The sequence below is a fragment of the Ruditapes philippinarum genome, unplaced genomic scaffold (genome assembly GCF_026571515.1).
Source record: "Ruditapes philippinarum isolate M1 unplaced genomic scaffold, ASM2657151v2 ctg27_1_1_1_1, whole genome shotgun sequence".
NCBI classification, from domain to species: Eukaryota; Metazoa; Mollusca; class Bivalvia; order Venerida; family Veneridae; genus Ruditapes; species Ruditapes philippinarum.
The window spans coordinates 341,694-354,783 of NW_026864520.1; the positions used below are offsets into that span (position 1 = coordinate 341,694).

At 33.4% G+C, this 13,090-nt stretch overlaps 2 protein-coding genes across 5 annotated transcripts in view; one reads left to right on the top strand and one right to left on the bottom strand.

Moving 5' to 3' along the window:
- Positions 1-13,090, top strand: part of LOC132725919 (kidney mitochondrial carrier protein 1-like) — a 263,207-nt gene that overhangs the window by 31,704 nt on the left and 218,413 nt on the right. The window lies entirely within an intron of this gene.
- LOC132725907 (uncharacterized) lies at positions 2,285-8,279 on the bottom strand. Of its 4 annotated transcripts, none has more exons than XM_060711102.1 (3): positions 8,194-8,279; positions 5,431-5,592; positions 2,285-4,152 (listed from the first exon to the last, which is right to left on the bottom strand). In XM_060711102.1, exons 1-3 carry the CDS (start codon positions 8,205-8,207, stop codon positions 3,627-3,629), a joined length of 702 nt encoding a protein of 233 aa, XP_060567085.1. In that variant the 5' UTR covers positions 8,208-8,279; the 3' UTR covers positions 2,285-3,626. The 4 variants fall into 4 exon arrangements, with proteins under 4 accessions (XP_060567085.1, XP_060567087.1, XP_060567086.1 ...); XM_060711104.1 differs by having other exon boundaries at positions 7,957-8,254; XM_060711103.1 differs by having other exon boundaries at positions 7,995-8,253.

Genomic DNA, 13,090 nt, shown 5'->3' on the forward strand with positions numbered 1-13,090 from the left:
TTCAAAATCGATAGTTTGGTTTTAGTTATACTTGAGCAGCACCTTAGAATAGCACAGTCTCCAGCCATCTGTGTCTACATTTGATTGGATATCTAAATTTTGACATGCATTTGCTTTCTTTTTATAACAATGACTTTTATAAGATAATGGATGTTCAACTTTAAAATTGGCAACTTATCTGTTGTTTACACAGGCATGGAACAGTAAATAATGAAGAATTTTTCTTTTTGTATGTTTTTGATTACTTAAATTGACAGTCTGTGTATTCCTAAGATTAGTAGTTGTAGAATTATTTATTTTACATTAGCAGGGTTAATTCTTGTAAAATAAGCTCAAGAATAAGATATTGAAAAATAAAGAACTATTTGCAAAATATCTGATTGTGTTGTATATTGATACCATGGTCTGTCCATTTTATACAATAACTATTTATAGATCAACAATGTAAAGAAGCTTCTGGAATGTGGATATACTAGTATGTGGGGATTTAATGGCATAATAATATTGTCTTCTCAAATGGGGGTATACCTGTAGTATAGGAATATGGTTCTCTGGGCAGAGGGATATTTTCTAGCATATGAATGTTACCTTCTCAAACTGGTATATATAAATATTGTCTTTTGGAATGGGGAATTACTAGAAGTAAGAAAGTGGAATACCAGCATACGAAAATTGTTTCTGAAATGGGATAAAACCAATATATGAATATTGTCAACTTGAATGGGGGGGATATACATATACCAGTAAATGAATATTGTCTTCTGGAATGAGGATAATGTACAGCATATAAATATTGTCCTCTGGAAGGGAATATATCACCATTGTTTTCAAATTTCCCTGCAAAAAGCAATTTTATTCATAGAAGTCTCAAGTAAACAGGGTGTTCACTAGCCATGAAATCCCGAGAACGGACACCCTGAGTAAAAGAAGTCCATTCAATCTATGAACTTGCAGAACAGCAACCAGAGACTACCATGATCAGATAGGTGATCTTAGTCTGTATTGGTCACATGGAAAGAGCAGGTTATGGGTTAATCAAGACTAGCAATCTTAAAATATGTCATAACTGACTGTATAATGGATTCATAATAGCATTTGCTTGAGAGAGGAGATATTTTTAAAGGTTCAGAATAGTTCTTGGTGTTTTGAAAGTAATACATAAAGGAATACTACTGAGTAAGCTGTAAGGCTGTGGGTTTTATGTCACATCGCCACAGTTTAGGTCATATCGCGATGCTCCAGCTTTACTGGTGGAGGAAGACCTCGGGTGCACTTCCGTGCATTATTTCAGGCACCTGAGTAGAACCACCAACGTTACGTAAGCTAGCTGGATAGCTTCCTCACAGTTCCTGTTGGGATTCGAACCCACAGCGGTGAGGGGCAAGTGGTTTGAAGTCAACGACCTTAACCACTTGGCCATGGACACCCAATGTCCAATTAAGATAGTGTATAGAGTTAATGTATGCAATTGTTATGAAACCTGTGAACAAAGGACACCCAAAAGAGAGACAAATAATGGTATTTACAGACAAGTTGTCTTTATTTGGAAGTTACCTTTCCTATTTTCTCAAATGGTCTTTATTCGCTCAGAGTCAGTCTTTAATCCAGGTTTGACTGTATATGAATGTATAAAGCAGCTGACCAGAATAAATGTCTGTCTTACCAGAAATCAATGGAGACTAAGTTAAATGCATGTCATTGATTGGGTCCAGAGTAATAATTGATAAGAGTATTCTTTTAAACAGTGCTGAAATATGACCAATAAGGTTACTGTGAATAAAACTGAAAGATAGTCACAAAGCAAATATCATTAATTGCTGATATCAGATATGTATAATACTTTCATTGGAGCCCCTTGATCATTTTTGTTCTGTTTTTTCATCACTAATACAAATGTATGCAAATGAATTTTATAGGTAAAGGGAGGTAACCATTTTTTCTTTTTAATTCCTTACAAGCACTTAGCAAAAGAATGAATTGACTGTTTAAATTTAAATGTGTTGTATCATAGGCAAAATAAGAACACTTTCCCTGTTGTCACAATATGAAACCTCAGAATAATTCAGTATCTGATTAAAATTTTTCCACCATCCTTTTCCCTGTTGTCATAATAAGTAAACCCCATAAAAATGTAGCTAATTAACTATGCTCTATTTTCATCCCTGGCAGACAGTCCTGTAAGTGGAAAGCAGATAAGTTGACAACCTGTGCATTTATGGGTATATGATTTAACTGACACATTTTCAATAGAAATGTCTCTAAACTATGATACAAGTGACACAAATTTCATTTCTAGCTTTATTATTAAAATTAACTTAAAACACTTTGATATTCAATTGTCCAGACTTAACATCTAAACATTCAATATACATAAATTATATATTGAGCACTTTTTACCTCAAATTCAAAAAGCACATTTAATATAAAGTGCAACATTCATAATTTATAGGTAATTAAACATTTGATCATTTTATAACCATTTGAGCTGAGTCATGACAAAACCAACATAATGGGTTTGCGACCAGCATGGATCCAGACCAGCCTGTGCATCCGCGCTGTCTGATCAGGATCCATGCTGTTCGCTTACCTACTCTATTACAAGTGGAAAACTGACAGCAAACAGCATGGATCCTGATCAGACTGCACGGATGCGCAGGCTGGTCTGGACCCACGCTGGTCGCAAACCCACTATGTTGGTTTTTTCGTGACGCGGCTCATTTCATGATTATGGCAGTGCAAATAGCTTTCAAACATAAACTCAACTGTAAAACATTTATGGCAAACTGAATAACATTTCCCCCATTTCTTTCTGTATCAGCTACTAACACTTATATTTCATTATTCAAAACAACAGCATAAACTTTAGAGGCTTTAAACATAATTTTTATAACATACAGTTGTAAAATCAAACATACACCAAGTCTATTTTGAAAGAAAATAAGTAGGTGGTTAGTGACATTATGCTCATTATTTAATTGTTAAGTTGAGCTGAACTTATTACACCTTTCAAAACATTGATTGTTTTAATGGTGTTTGATCATCAATAAAAATTGGAAAATGTTAAGGATACAAAAATCTGCCCAAAATATAAAAAAAAGACTGCCCCATTCTTTTTAAAATATTGAATGTCACATGTAAATTCCGATGGATATTTACAGGAAGTTTTTTTTCAGGCCATGTGAGTTATTTATTATTCGTGTGAAGTAAATAATAAAATTAAAAAGAATAATGGCAAAATGTAACTTATTTGGTTTTCACCTGTAGACACACTATATACTTTAGGATGGGCATAATGTCACTAAGTTTTATCATGATTTTTTTTCAACACGCATCTGCGCAGTCTGATCAGGATCCATGTTGTTCGCTTACCAACTCTATTACAAGTAGAGAAACTGATAGCAAACAGCATGGATCCTGATCAGACTGGGCAGATGTGCAGGCTGGTCTGGATCCATTGCTGGTCGCAAATGCACTATGTTGGTTTTGTCGTGACACGGCTCAAATTGTTTCTTAATTTCACAGGACTTTTGAAAAATGCTGAAATATAGAACTCATAACATGCTATCATGAATAAAAAAGTAACAGAACAGATGCAACAATCTAATATCAAATGAATGTAATTAAAATTAGTCTCTTATTTCTTCTAGAATTTTCTTTGTGTCGACGTGGGATTCCTTCTCCATTAAACTATCCAGTTGTTGGCTTTGTTTGTATCGTACATAAGCCCCTAGTGTAAAATTTGCAGCCATTAAAGCTGCCAAGCATCCACGTACATATGCATTTGTCTTTAATGCATGGTATATGTTTGGTTCAAATCTATTCCTAGGATTTGCATATGTGAAGTTTCTCCTTGATAATATAATACTGGTTAACGGAGCAAGTACAGAACTATATAACACAGAGGTTGCCACTTGAAAAACACCACTTCTCACCTGTAGGCACTCCCTACACTCAGGTTGTAAAAGCACCTTGGTCGACAAAAAATCATTCAATAAAAGAGTCATTAAGGTTGGAACAACCACTACTGGACCGTAACTAAACATCACTCCAAGATTCATTAACTGAAACTTTAACCGAAAATGTGAATTAATAGACATTGCAGTTAACGCAGTTGAAGCTCCGAGTATATGTGGTGCAAATCGAAAAGCACTTCTGAAAAATGAAAAGAAAAAGAAAAGCTTTTTTGATAATTTAATAAAACTAATGAAACTTATGATATTAGGATATTTCAATTTCAAACAATTACTCACAATTTTCAAATATATATATTATTGATTTACTTTCAAGGGTATAAAGCTGTATCTTATGAAATATTTTAATAAAATTCATTAACAGTATATAAATTATATTGATTCCATGGTCGATTCTCTCCAAAAAGTTAAAACATAGAATGTCTCTGTTATTTCACACAAATGAATGCAGTACATAAACTGTATAATACAGAATAAAATGTTCAGACACAAAATTTTATTTTGCTATTTTATGTCGGATTTTATTTGTTCAGCAATGACTTTGTGCATGCGCCATTCACTTTAGCCTAAAAATACCAAGATTAGAACTTCTTACATAGATCAGCTGGTACATTTAAAACAGATATGCGTAATATAGTTAAGAAATAAGCACAGCAATAAAATGCTATTCTTCTCCTGATTAGAGCAAAAACCCTTGCAACGATTTCAATTTAAGGCTTAATTATTGACCAGAAACATAATTTTCTATTTTTAGTAACAGTGACCTTGACCCCTAGGGTCCCAAAAGCACTTCCAAGTGAGGTCTTCACATAATCTTGCAACACACCAAATTTCATTGAAAACATTTCATTTCTAACTGTAGTTATTCACTAGACAAATTTCTATTGTAACAATTACATTGACCTCCACCTAGGAAAAGTTTGATTTATATTGGTTAATCTGACTTTTAGTTATTGACCAGAAACCGTCTTGTTTGACACCCACTTGGCTAACAAACAGATTGAGACAGACAGAAACAAAGTTAATATGTTTTACCTTGGAAAAATTACTATGGTATAGCAACTTTCGACTACATAATTATATATGTAGTTTTATGTTGACTTCCAATTGGCAACTGAATGATTGATTAGCCTAGTGTTAAATGCTGTTATTATAAAAATAATAACTTGATAAATTTGGATTTTTCATTGCATAATGTTAAACGAATGGATTGTGAAAACTTTACACATGTTATGTCATATTTCTCTAAAGAACTCCATGAACAAAAACATACCATTTCACAATGATCAGCAAGACAAAGTGGTGGCGCATGGGCCTGTTTGGATGAAAACATAATACAAAGCTAATCGCCAGTCCCACTATATTGTATCCCTTTGCCTTATTAAAACCTTCCTATAATTCCCTGTAAGGGGATATGAATTTAGAAAGTTTACAGTATGGCTATGCCAATGATACGTACATTTCAGAGATAGATTTACATCTTCTTATTCTAGCTTGTTGCATTGCTATAACATCCGACTGGGAAACCCTGATAGCTCCTCTAGGGACTTGTGACTTCTCTAACACCATAGGAACATACTTGATTTTCTTACTACTATCTTCAGCCATATTTACCTCAAGTCTGCAAAATAAAAAAAACACATGTTGTCATCTTTGTGCAATAAAAAGTTAACATCTTTGGAAACAATATAGGAGTTAACATGTTACTTCACTAAGCGAAAGATTCATTATGATATATCACTAAGACATTTCATGCAAGTGCAAATAGTGTGAATTCACTTAAATTCATGAAAATGAAATTTTGTGCTTTTGTCACAAAGAAATTTTTGTGGGTACTTAAATTAAGCTCTACACCTAAAACTTTTGGCTAGTTCTGTAATTTTAATGATATTATATTTTATTGCTACACATGAATTTAATCAAATTAATAGCAAGCTCGAAGAACTGGCCTGGAAGGCCTGCTCGCAAAGCAAGCTGTACGGTAACGCGAGTACCTGCTAGCATACATGCCATAATTTTTAGACTCATTTCCGGGACACTTTTCATTTAGAGGTGGGGCATTGATCAGCAAACGTAATTTTTTTTAAATTTACATAGTGGCATACAACCTATATTACCGGTATTTACAACTTGCAAATTTAAGGACACCATAAACAAAAGACAAAATGTCAATAATTATTAACAGTTTTTCTATCTTTTTTAAGTAGTTAGGCGTCGTAAATTCAATCAGTCACAGAATAGAATAAAACTATGTTAAGTAAGGACAATTAGCCATGTTGTTTACCTGAAACATTCGCTGAATTTTGTAGATTTCATAACCTCATATTTAGCGGTAATTTTCACGGTGATTGACCACTAATAACCTGATAACTGCCTGCAGGCGGATTAAATTCATACTGGCCAGTTGTTAATTACAGTGTATGACACCTTCGCACAGGAAGCCACAGGGGGTAAACAATCTTTTAATTGATCAAAATAATTGCTGATAAAATGTTTGTTGGAAGGGGCACATAGATATACCAATCAAAGGATTAGTGTTGTAAGGGGATAATCATTGCTATTAGCGTTCCAGACTAGTTTATAAAAACTTGACAATAAAATTATATAAAAATGTAAAATTTCCTGCTTCAAAGTAGATTATTTTAGATTTTTTTTTTACAGGGACCTAAAACATCTCCGAGACAGACACCTTATTTCCGGGACTTTCCCGGACAATATGGCATGTATGCTTCTAGGCAGTGATGGTTTTGAAAACTTTCTTCCGAAGTACCGAATTGACACATCTCAACCTTTCAAATTACAAGATAACGATAAAAGCCAAGGTATTCTGATTGAAAACGGAAGCCTAGACTGGTGTCCTGTGCACTTATATGGGAACCTAGTCCTATAAATATGACGTCGCTTTGAGATATTTTTGCTTCTGGGCAAAGCAACGTCATATCGAAATTGCTCAAAAACCCATAGCATGTTCCGCCAGAAAATCGGGCGGAACGAAAAACAATGAAGACAGCGTGTATTTACATAATTTTTAACCTATTTATGAACAAAACTTAAAAATAAATACCTTTTGTCAAAATAATTAAACTGTCATATCCGAAAAATCATGATTTAATCCTCTCATGTATTTCAATTCCTTTTACAGCCGATAAACAAATGGCGGCCGTAAAGTGCGCGAAATCTGATTGGCTAATTCAAATGCAAGCGTTTAACTGAGTCAGAACAATCTAACGGAATAATTTTTTAACGAAATAATTGTCCATGCACCGTCAGTGTGTTCGAATATATTTTTCCGTTCAAAAATTTGGGATCAATCTGTAAAGCACCTTGCTTAACCAGTATGGCTGATAGACATATATAGATTGATGTTTATATTTTATTTTAAATTGATAAGTACATCGTTTGAAAGTTTTTGTGTATGATTGAGCATGAAATTGAAAGAAAATATGATAAGCTTTTGAATAAAGCTTGAAAGGCAAGACAATAGACATTTTTGGAATTTTTTATGATGCTATGCGTTTTTGAGCAATAACTATTAGACGTCAGGCTTGACCGACAAAAACTATAACAAGCCTGTAACGTCTAATATATTGGACTAATGGGAACCATAATAGGACAGGGAACCAGAATAAACGGAAGCAGTGTATAAAATACAGAATGACAATTTTAAAACGGAAAATGTTAAATAAAAATGAACGACTATTTCAGGGTATAAGTAAATCGAGCTCGCTTTGAGGCTTTGCCTTTTCATATTATTTTAGGGTGATATAGAGGACTCTGGGTACTAGTTACCTACATAGCTACGCACTTAACTACTATGGACATGATAGCCCAAAGTGACACAAGCGAAATCCAGGTGTCAAGGTCACCATTCACAAGCAAATGTCAAAACAGAATGGTAAAAATTAACAGGTTTCATCAATGTTTAATAAATGAGATGGGACTTAGCTTTTGAATATATATAAAAAGTATAATTCTAACGTATAACCAACACTCAGACTAGGTGTTAAGTATCTCTATACTGACCGTCAATTCAAAACTCTAAGTGAATGGGTGGGGTAAGGAACACCGGTTGCCTCTTTTGTAGACTAAATTGTATTTTTGGGTAAAGTTCATGTAGCGCAAACCCTCAATATTGTTTAAATAACAAATAAATGTCAATTGCATTTCTTTAATTATCAAAACAATTTAGCTTTATACAGAAATGAAGATATTTTATAGATACGGGTCTAGAAACATGTTTCTTCTGTTTCAACGCTGGACGCTTTCATTTGGCGATTATCTAAATTCCGTGTCATTACCCGTTCTAAAATTGATTATTGGACGTTTCGCACAATGGATATTTCGTACCAGACACTTCGGACCAGATTTAGGACACCCTACCTTTTTAAGGTTTAATTTTTCTGTCGAAAAGAGTATGCGATACTTTAAGCACAAATGCTTTTAAAGTTTATCTTAAATTGTCTATAGTGCTTTTTTCTGATGCCAGAAAATCAAAATGAGTCAAATTAAGGGTTCAAAATTATTAGTCTAATAAACGAGGGGCAGGACGTGAAGTGGTTGCACACTTGGTTCAAGCGAGCGAATTGGTTGTAACCAAAATGTGCTTGAACACGATATTTTTGTGTATTGAACGTTATCTTCGGACTTGCGAAATAAACCTTTTGTACAGCATTGACATAAACATATTTTGTTATTGTTAAATGCAGTTCAAAACTTACAAATTCGAATAAATTAGGAGCAAAACCGACCAGATCAGTCCCATGTCAAATTTCAAAATATCTACATGATCAGTTTATATCTTCAATAACTCCGTCAAAACAGAATCTAGGATGCTGAAACCTTTAGCCGAGTGTGGCATATATATTGCATTATGGAATAGACATACTAATGAACTTCAAAATAACAAAGAAACCCACTTGCCTGGCAAAAATTCGTTCACCCGTTTCAAAAAATCACGCCGTGTTCGCCATTTTGTCAAGTTTGCAACCAAATTCGCTCGCTTGAACCAAGTGTGCAACCACTTCACGTCCTGCCCCTTGATAAAGTCTAAAACTATTGGGGCAAATTAATAAATGATAAAAAAAATAAAAATTCGTGTATACTTCTTTAGATTATCTCGGTTTGTCAAGTTATTGGACTTTTCAAACATATTCGTTTCTGTTAAAATAAAAGATCGGTTAATTTAGTGTTGGCAAACTTCTACATGTATACATTTATGTATGAGTCCAGTAAATGCCTGAATTATATAATTTTTAAAACGGAATATGTTTTTTTTAAAAATTCCATCAGATTTAGCAATTGCGTTTTTCAAATTGAGATGTTTGAAACATAAAATGCAAATAGAAACATGTAGATTTTTAAATTTTGATAGAAGTCTTAGAGTTTTGTAGTTTCTGATCTAATAATTCGTTAGGTGATGAATTCAATTATTTATTTATTAACTGTTCCTTTTTTCACGACCCGTGAAAGATTTATTTAGACAAATCTTACATTCTTAAATCTTCAAAGTTGATGAATAGTGAAATCAAAAATGTTTTACTCAATCTAGCAATCTTCTGTAAAGATATTTTCATGCATAATGATTTTATTCTACCATTCTATAACTGCAATTGTATTATTTCTATTTTTTTCTTCTTCTTGTGTACATATGTTCATAACATTGCCATGGTTTCACATTACTATAATTATATCACTTTACTTTGTTTAATAATGTTTTGTTATATTGTTGTTTTCTCACATGCCCAGTTTGGCCTGCATGCAGGTATCAATAACACTATACGGACCAGATTTCGGGACATTATAAAATGGCGTTGGCCCACTCAATTCTCACCCTCTGTATCATATAGAAAATTAGTTACATTTGAGTCTAGTCTCTGTTGAGCTAGAAATAGACTTCAACCTTAAACGTCATCACTGTCCAGATATATATTAAGTTAGCACGTGTACGCTTCAGAAGTTTTCGTTTTTTGTGTCACTTCTAAAATTGCCCAATTTAAATGTGATATGATTTCTGGTAAAGTGTCTAGGGATACTGCTCCAGCACTGAAGTGAGTTAAATCCGTTTAAATGCTGGCACGTAGTATATAATCCTTTCACCCGAAAAGAGTTTCTCGGAAATATACACACAAAACAAATTTTAAAGTCACCAGACGTTACATTAAAAACTCCTAAAAAATTCAAAATACATTTTCAATTATAAAGGGCACTAAAATGTTACAGAAATATTTACTAGAGTAAATACATGCTAATTTTGGCAACTATTAAGAGGTCTAACGTAAGAACTCTCAATAAATTGCGCACCTTTCTAATTCTGTCGCTCTTTAGTCATTTTTGGTTTGGTAAAACAAGCAATTTCGTTCATATGTACGAGCAGGGTCTGCATATTTCAAAAGTTTGGAGTTAGATGTTTTTGCTGTGCACACGGGCAAATAAGTCACGTAAAAAGGTATCCAAATGTCAGTAACTGTTACATACTCATACATATTAACTAATGTATTAACTTAAATCCATTTACATGTATATAACATTTCAATTCATACATATTAATGAGGAGATAACGCTCCATGCATTGAATAGCATGTAAGTATATTCTGCAGCAATACTGTACGCAATCTTCTATTGGAATATACAATGACACACAGTAACGTATTGGTCATTATATACCATTATCAGATTATAACAGGTAACTTCTTGTATTGGCTTACAGCGTATCGGAGTCTGTAAATAAATGAAATTGTGCCAGTACATGAAAGAAATATTGACCGTAAACGGTAAATCAATAAGGAGTGAAAGTAGTTACTGGATTAATGAAATCGACTGCATTTTACAGGCGAAATAATGTTATTATTTTCTTTGTAACTTAGCTAAAGATGTCAGATAAGTTGGGAAGTAGGATAATTATCAAGCATGGACTTGGGAATAAAACATGTGATATGGACTGAAATATTTCTTGTAAATAGATCTATGGAAATGGAAGACCGTTGCTAATATTGAGAAAACTTGCGGGTCAACGCATTTTGCCAAATATGTTATACCATTGTATTGTAACTGTCTTTACATGTATGTATATGCTTCATTTTCTTTTTTTGGCAATAATATATGTACGGAAAATTGGAAATAAATCATTGGGTATTGGAGTATTGGATATATGTAAATTGAACATATCGCTTCAATAAAACAGTTATTTAGGTAGAATAATTAGAATCTTTTGATTTTATATTTTATCACAATTTATCAGTACTTTTTTTTATACACGACGCGAAGCTTAAATCTAGACATTTCTGGGCATGAAGTAAACTATATTAGTATTTTTAAAATATATCATATGATACATTTCATGGTTTAATATGTACATAGTCCTCGGAATGTACTGCATGTATACATACGCCTCGTCTAATATTAATTGCTGCTGTATCGACCGTTCCGCACCTGTCAGTACAACGCCAGTTGATTATCCAATTGGTTACCGTAAAACAACTGTAACATTTTGTCAGTAGGGATTGTCTAAATTTGGAATCGTTATTTTTAACACGGATCAAGTGGCATTAACCAAATGTGAATTTAGACTATATATACTTATGTTGTATAAATAAAAACGTTTCAATTAAAACGTGTGCAATTTCAAATATGTCCGTTTAAGAAACATGATAGATCGTCGAATCAAAGTAAATTTTATAGAAGCATACTTGTTTTTATCATGAGTCAAATATAACAAAAACCTTTTTCTAAATAATTCATGTTTAAATTATTTGAACAAAAAGTAATATGTATCGCAGAAGTACTCTTTTATTGGGTATGGATCGAGCTCCTTACCCCATCCCGCCCCCTAGCTTCTTACACTCAAGTACGCGGCTAAAATGTTTCAACCCTCAAATGCTTGCTTGTTATATAGATCTATTTTTTCTTACAAGGTTCGGACACAAGACTGAAGTCGACGCAATCTAGATGTGTTTCACCTGTACTGTTGGCTTGACGACAGAAGAATGTGTAAATTTTCTCACTTCAGCAAGACCGGTCGAGAAAAGACCAGCAAGTACGTTACGTTTACATTTGTGCTGTCCATTTTGATACATGGTTTGGTGCAAATATCAACGTCCATTTGGCTTTTAGTGACAAACTACATTGCATGCACATTTCTGCAAAAATATTACGCGCCGATTTACACACATGCTGCTTCAGGTGCAAGTTCAGTGATTGTTGCATTGTTAAGCATAATCGGGACAAATTGTTTGCACATCAACTGCCATGTCCGGTATTTCGTTGTAGGCCTCGGTATGATTATTTCTCTAGAGATTGCCAGTGTGTTATCTGCTGTTGTTCTTGACAACCTGGCAACATCACGTTTACCAAATTCCATGGCAACACATCTAGATTTCGCCATGGGTGAGAAAAGAGAATTAACGTCACGATGATCATTTGAACTGCTGGTTACGATTGCAAAAACATTTTAAGTGCTGTGGTGTCAACGATTTAACAGACTGGTGTTATCACAAAAAGAACACGACAGAATGTGAACTATCAACTAAAGTATTAGATAGTTGTAAATGTGATTCAGGTAAATTAAAAAGACGTAATAAATGTACTTCATTTCACAACGAAACTATATACGAAGCTTCTTGTATTAAAAGTGTAACTCACAAAATTTCAGCCATAAATAGAATGATAATAGCTATGGATTCTTCATTTTGTGTCATGCAATGTATTTCTTACATTGTTGTAAACTGTATTTTGACTAGGCTTAATTCTCAATCAGTTATTGATATATACAAAACCAAACCACCAGAACACGAATCTCGGTTGTGATAAATGTGACAATAGATAAATATTTAACCAAGGGAGCAACACAAAAATATCTAACCCAATCGGAACATTCTCGGCTATAATTCATAATAACCTCGGAAACAATACGGTTTGACAGTAGATCTACCACGTGGTTTCAGATGTAAACAGAAACAGAGTGTTATCTTCGATAATGAAAAACGAATATAAATATTTGACATCCTAAGGGAAATATAGTTTATTTCGGTACAATTATGATTGGAAATATGTCTGACAACCATTTTAAATTCAAATATGCCCATTGATGTACAATTGTAAACAAATCCGACTCAATGTCAAAA

Bases quoted from the DNA above. Each gene is read 5' to 3' on its own strand.
- LOC132725907 (XM_060711100.1), bottom strand. From the start codon at position 6,287: ATGAAATCTACAAAATTCAGCGAATGTTTCAG. The intron at 5,593-6,255 runs GTAAACAACATG...TTTATTTTGCAG, and splicing joins AAATTCAGCGAATGTTTCAG to ACTTGAGGTAAATATGGCTG. The intron at 4,153-5,430 runs GTACGTATCATT...TTCATTTTTCAG, and splicing joins TGTAAATCTATCTCTGAAAT to AAGTGCTTTTCGATTTGCAC.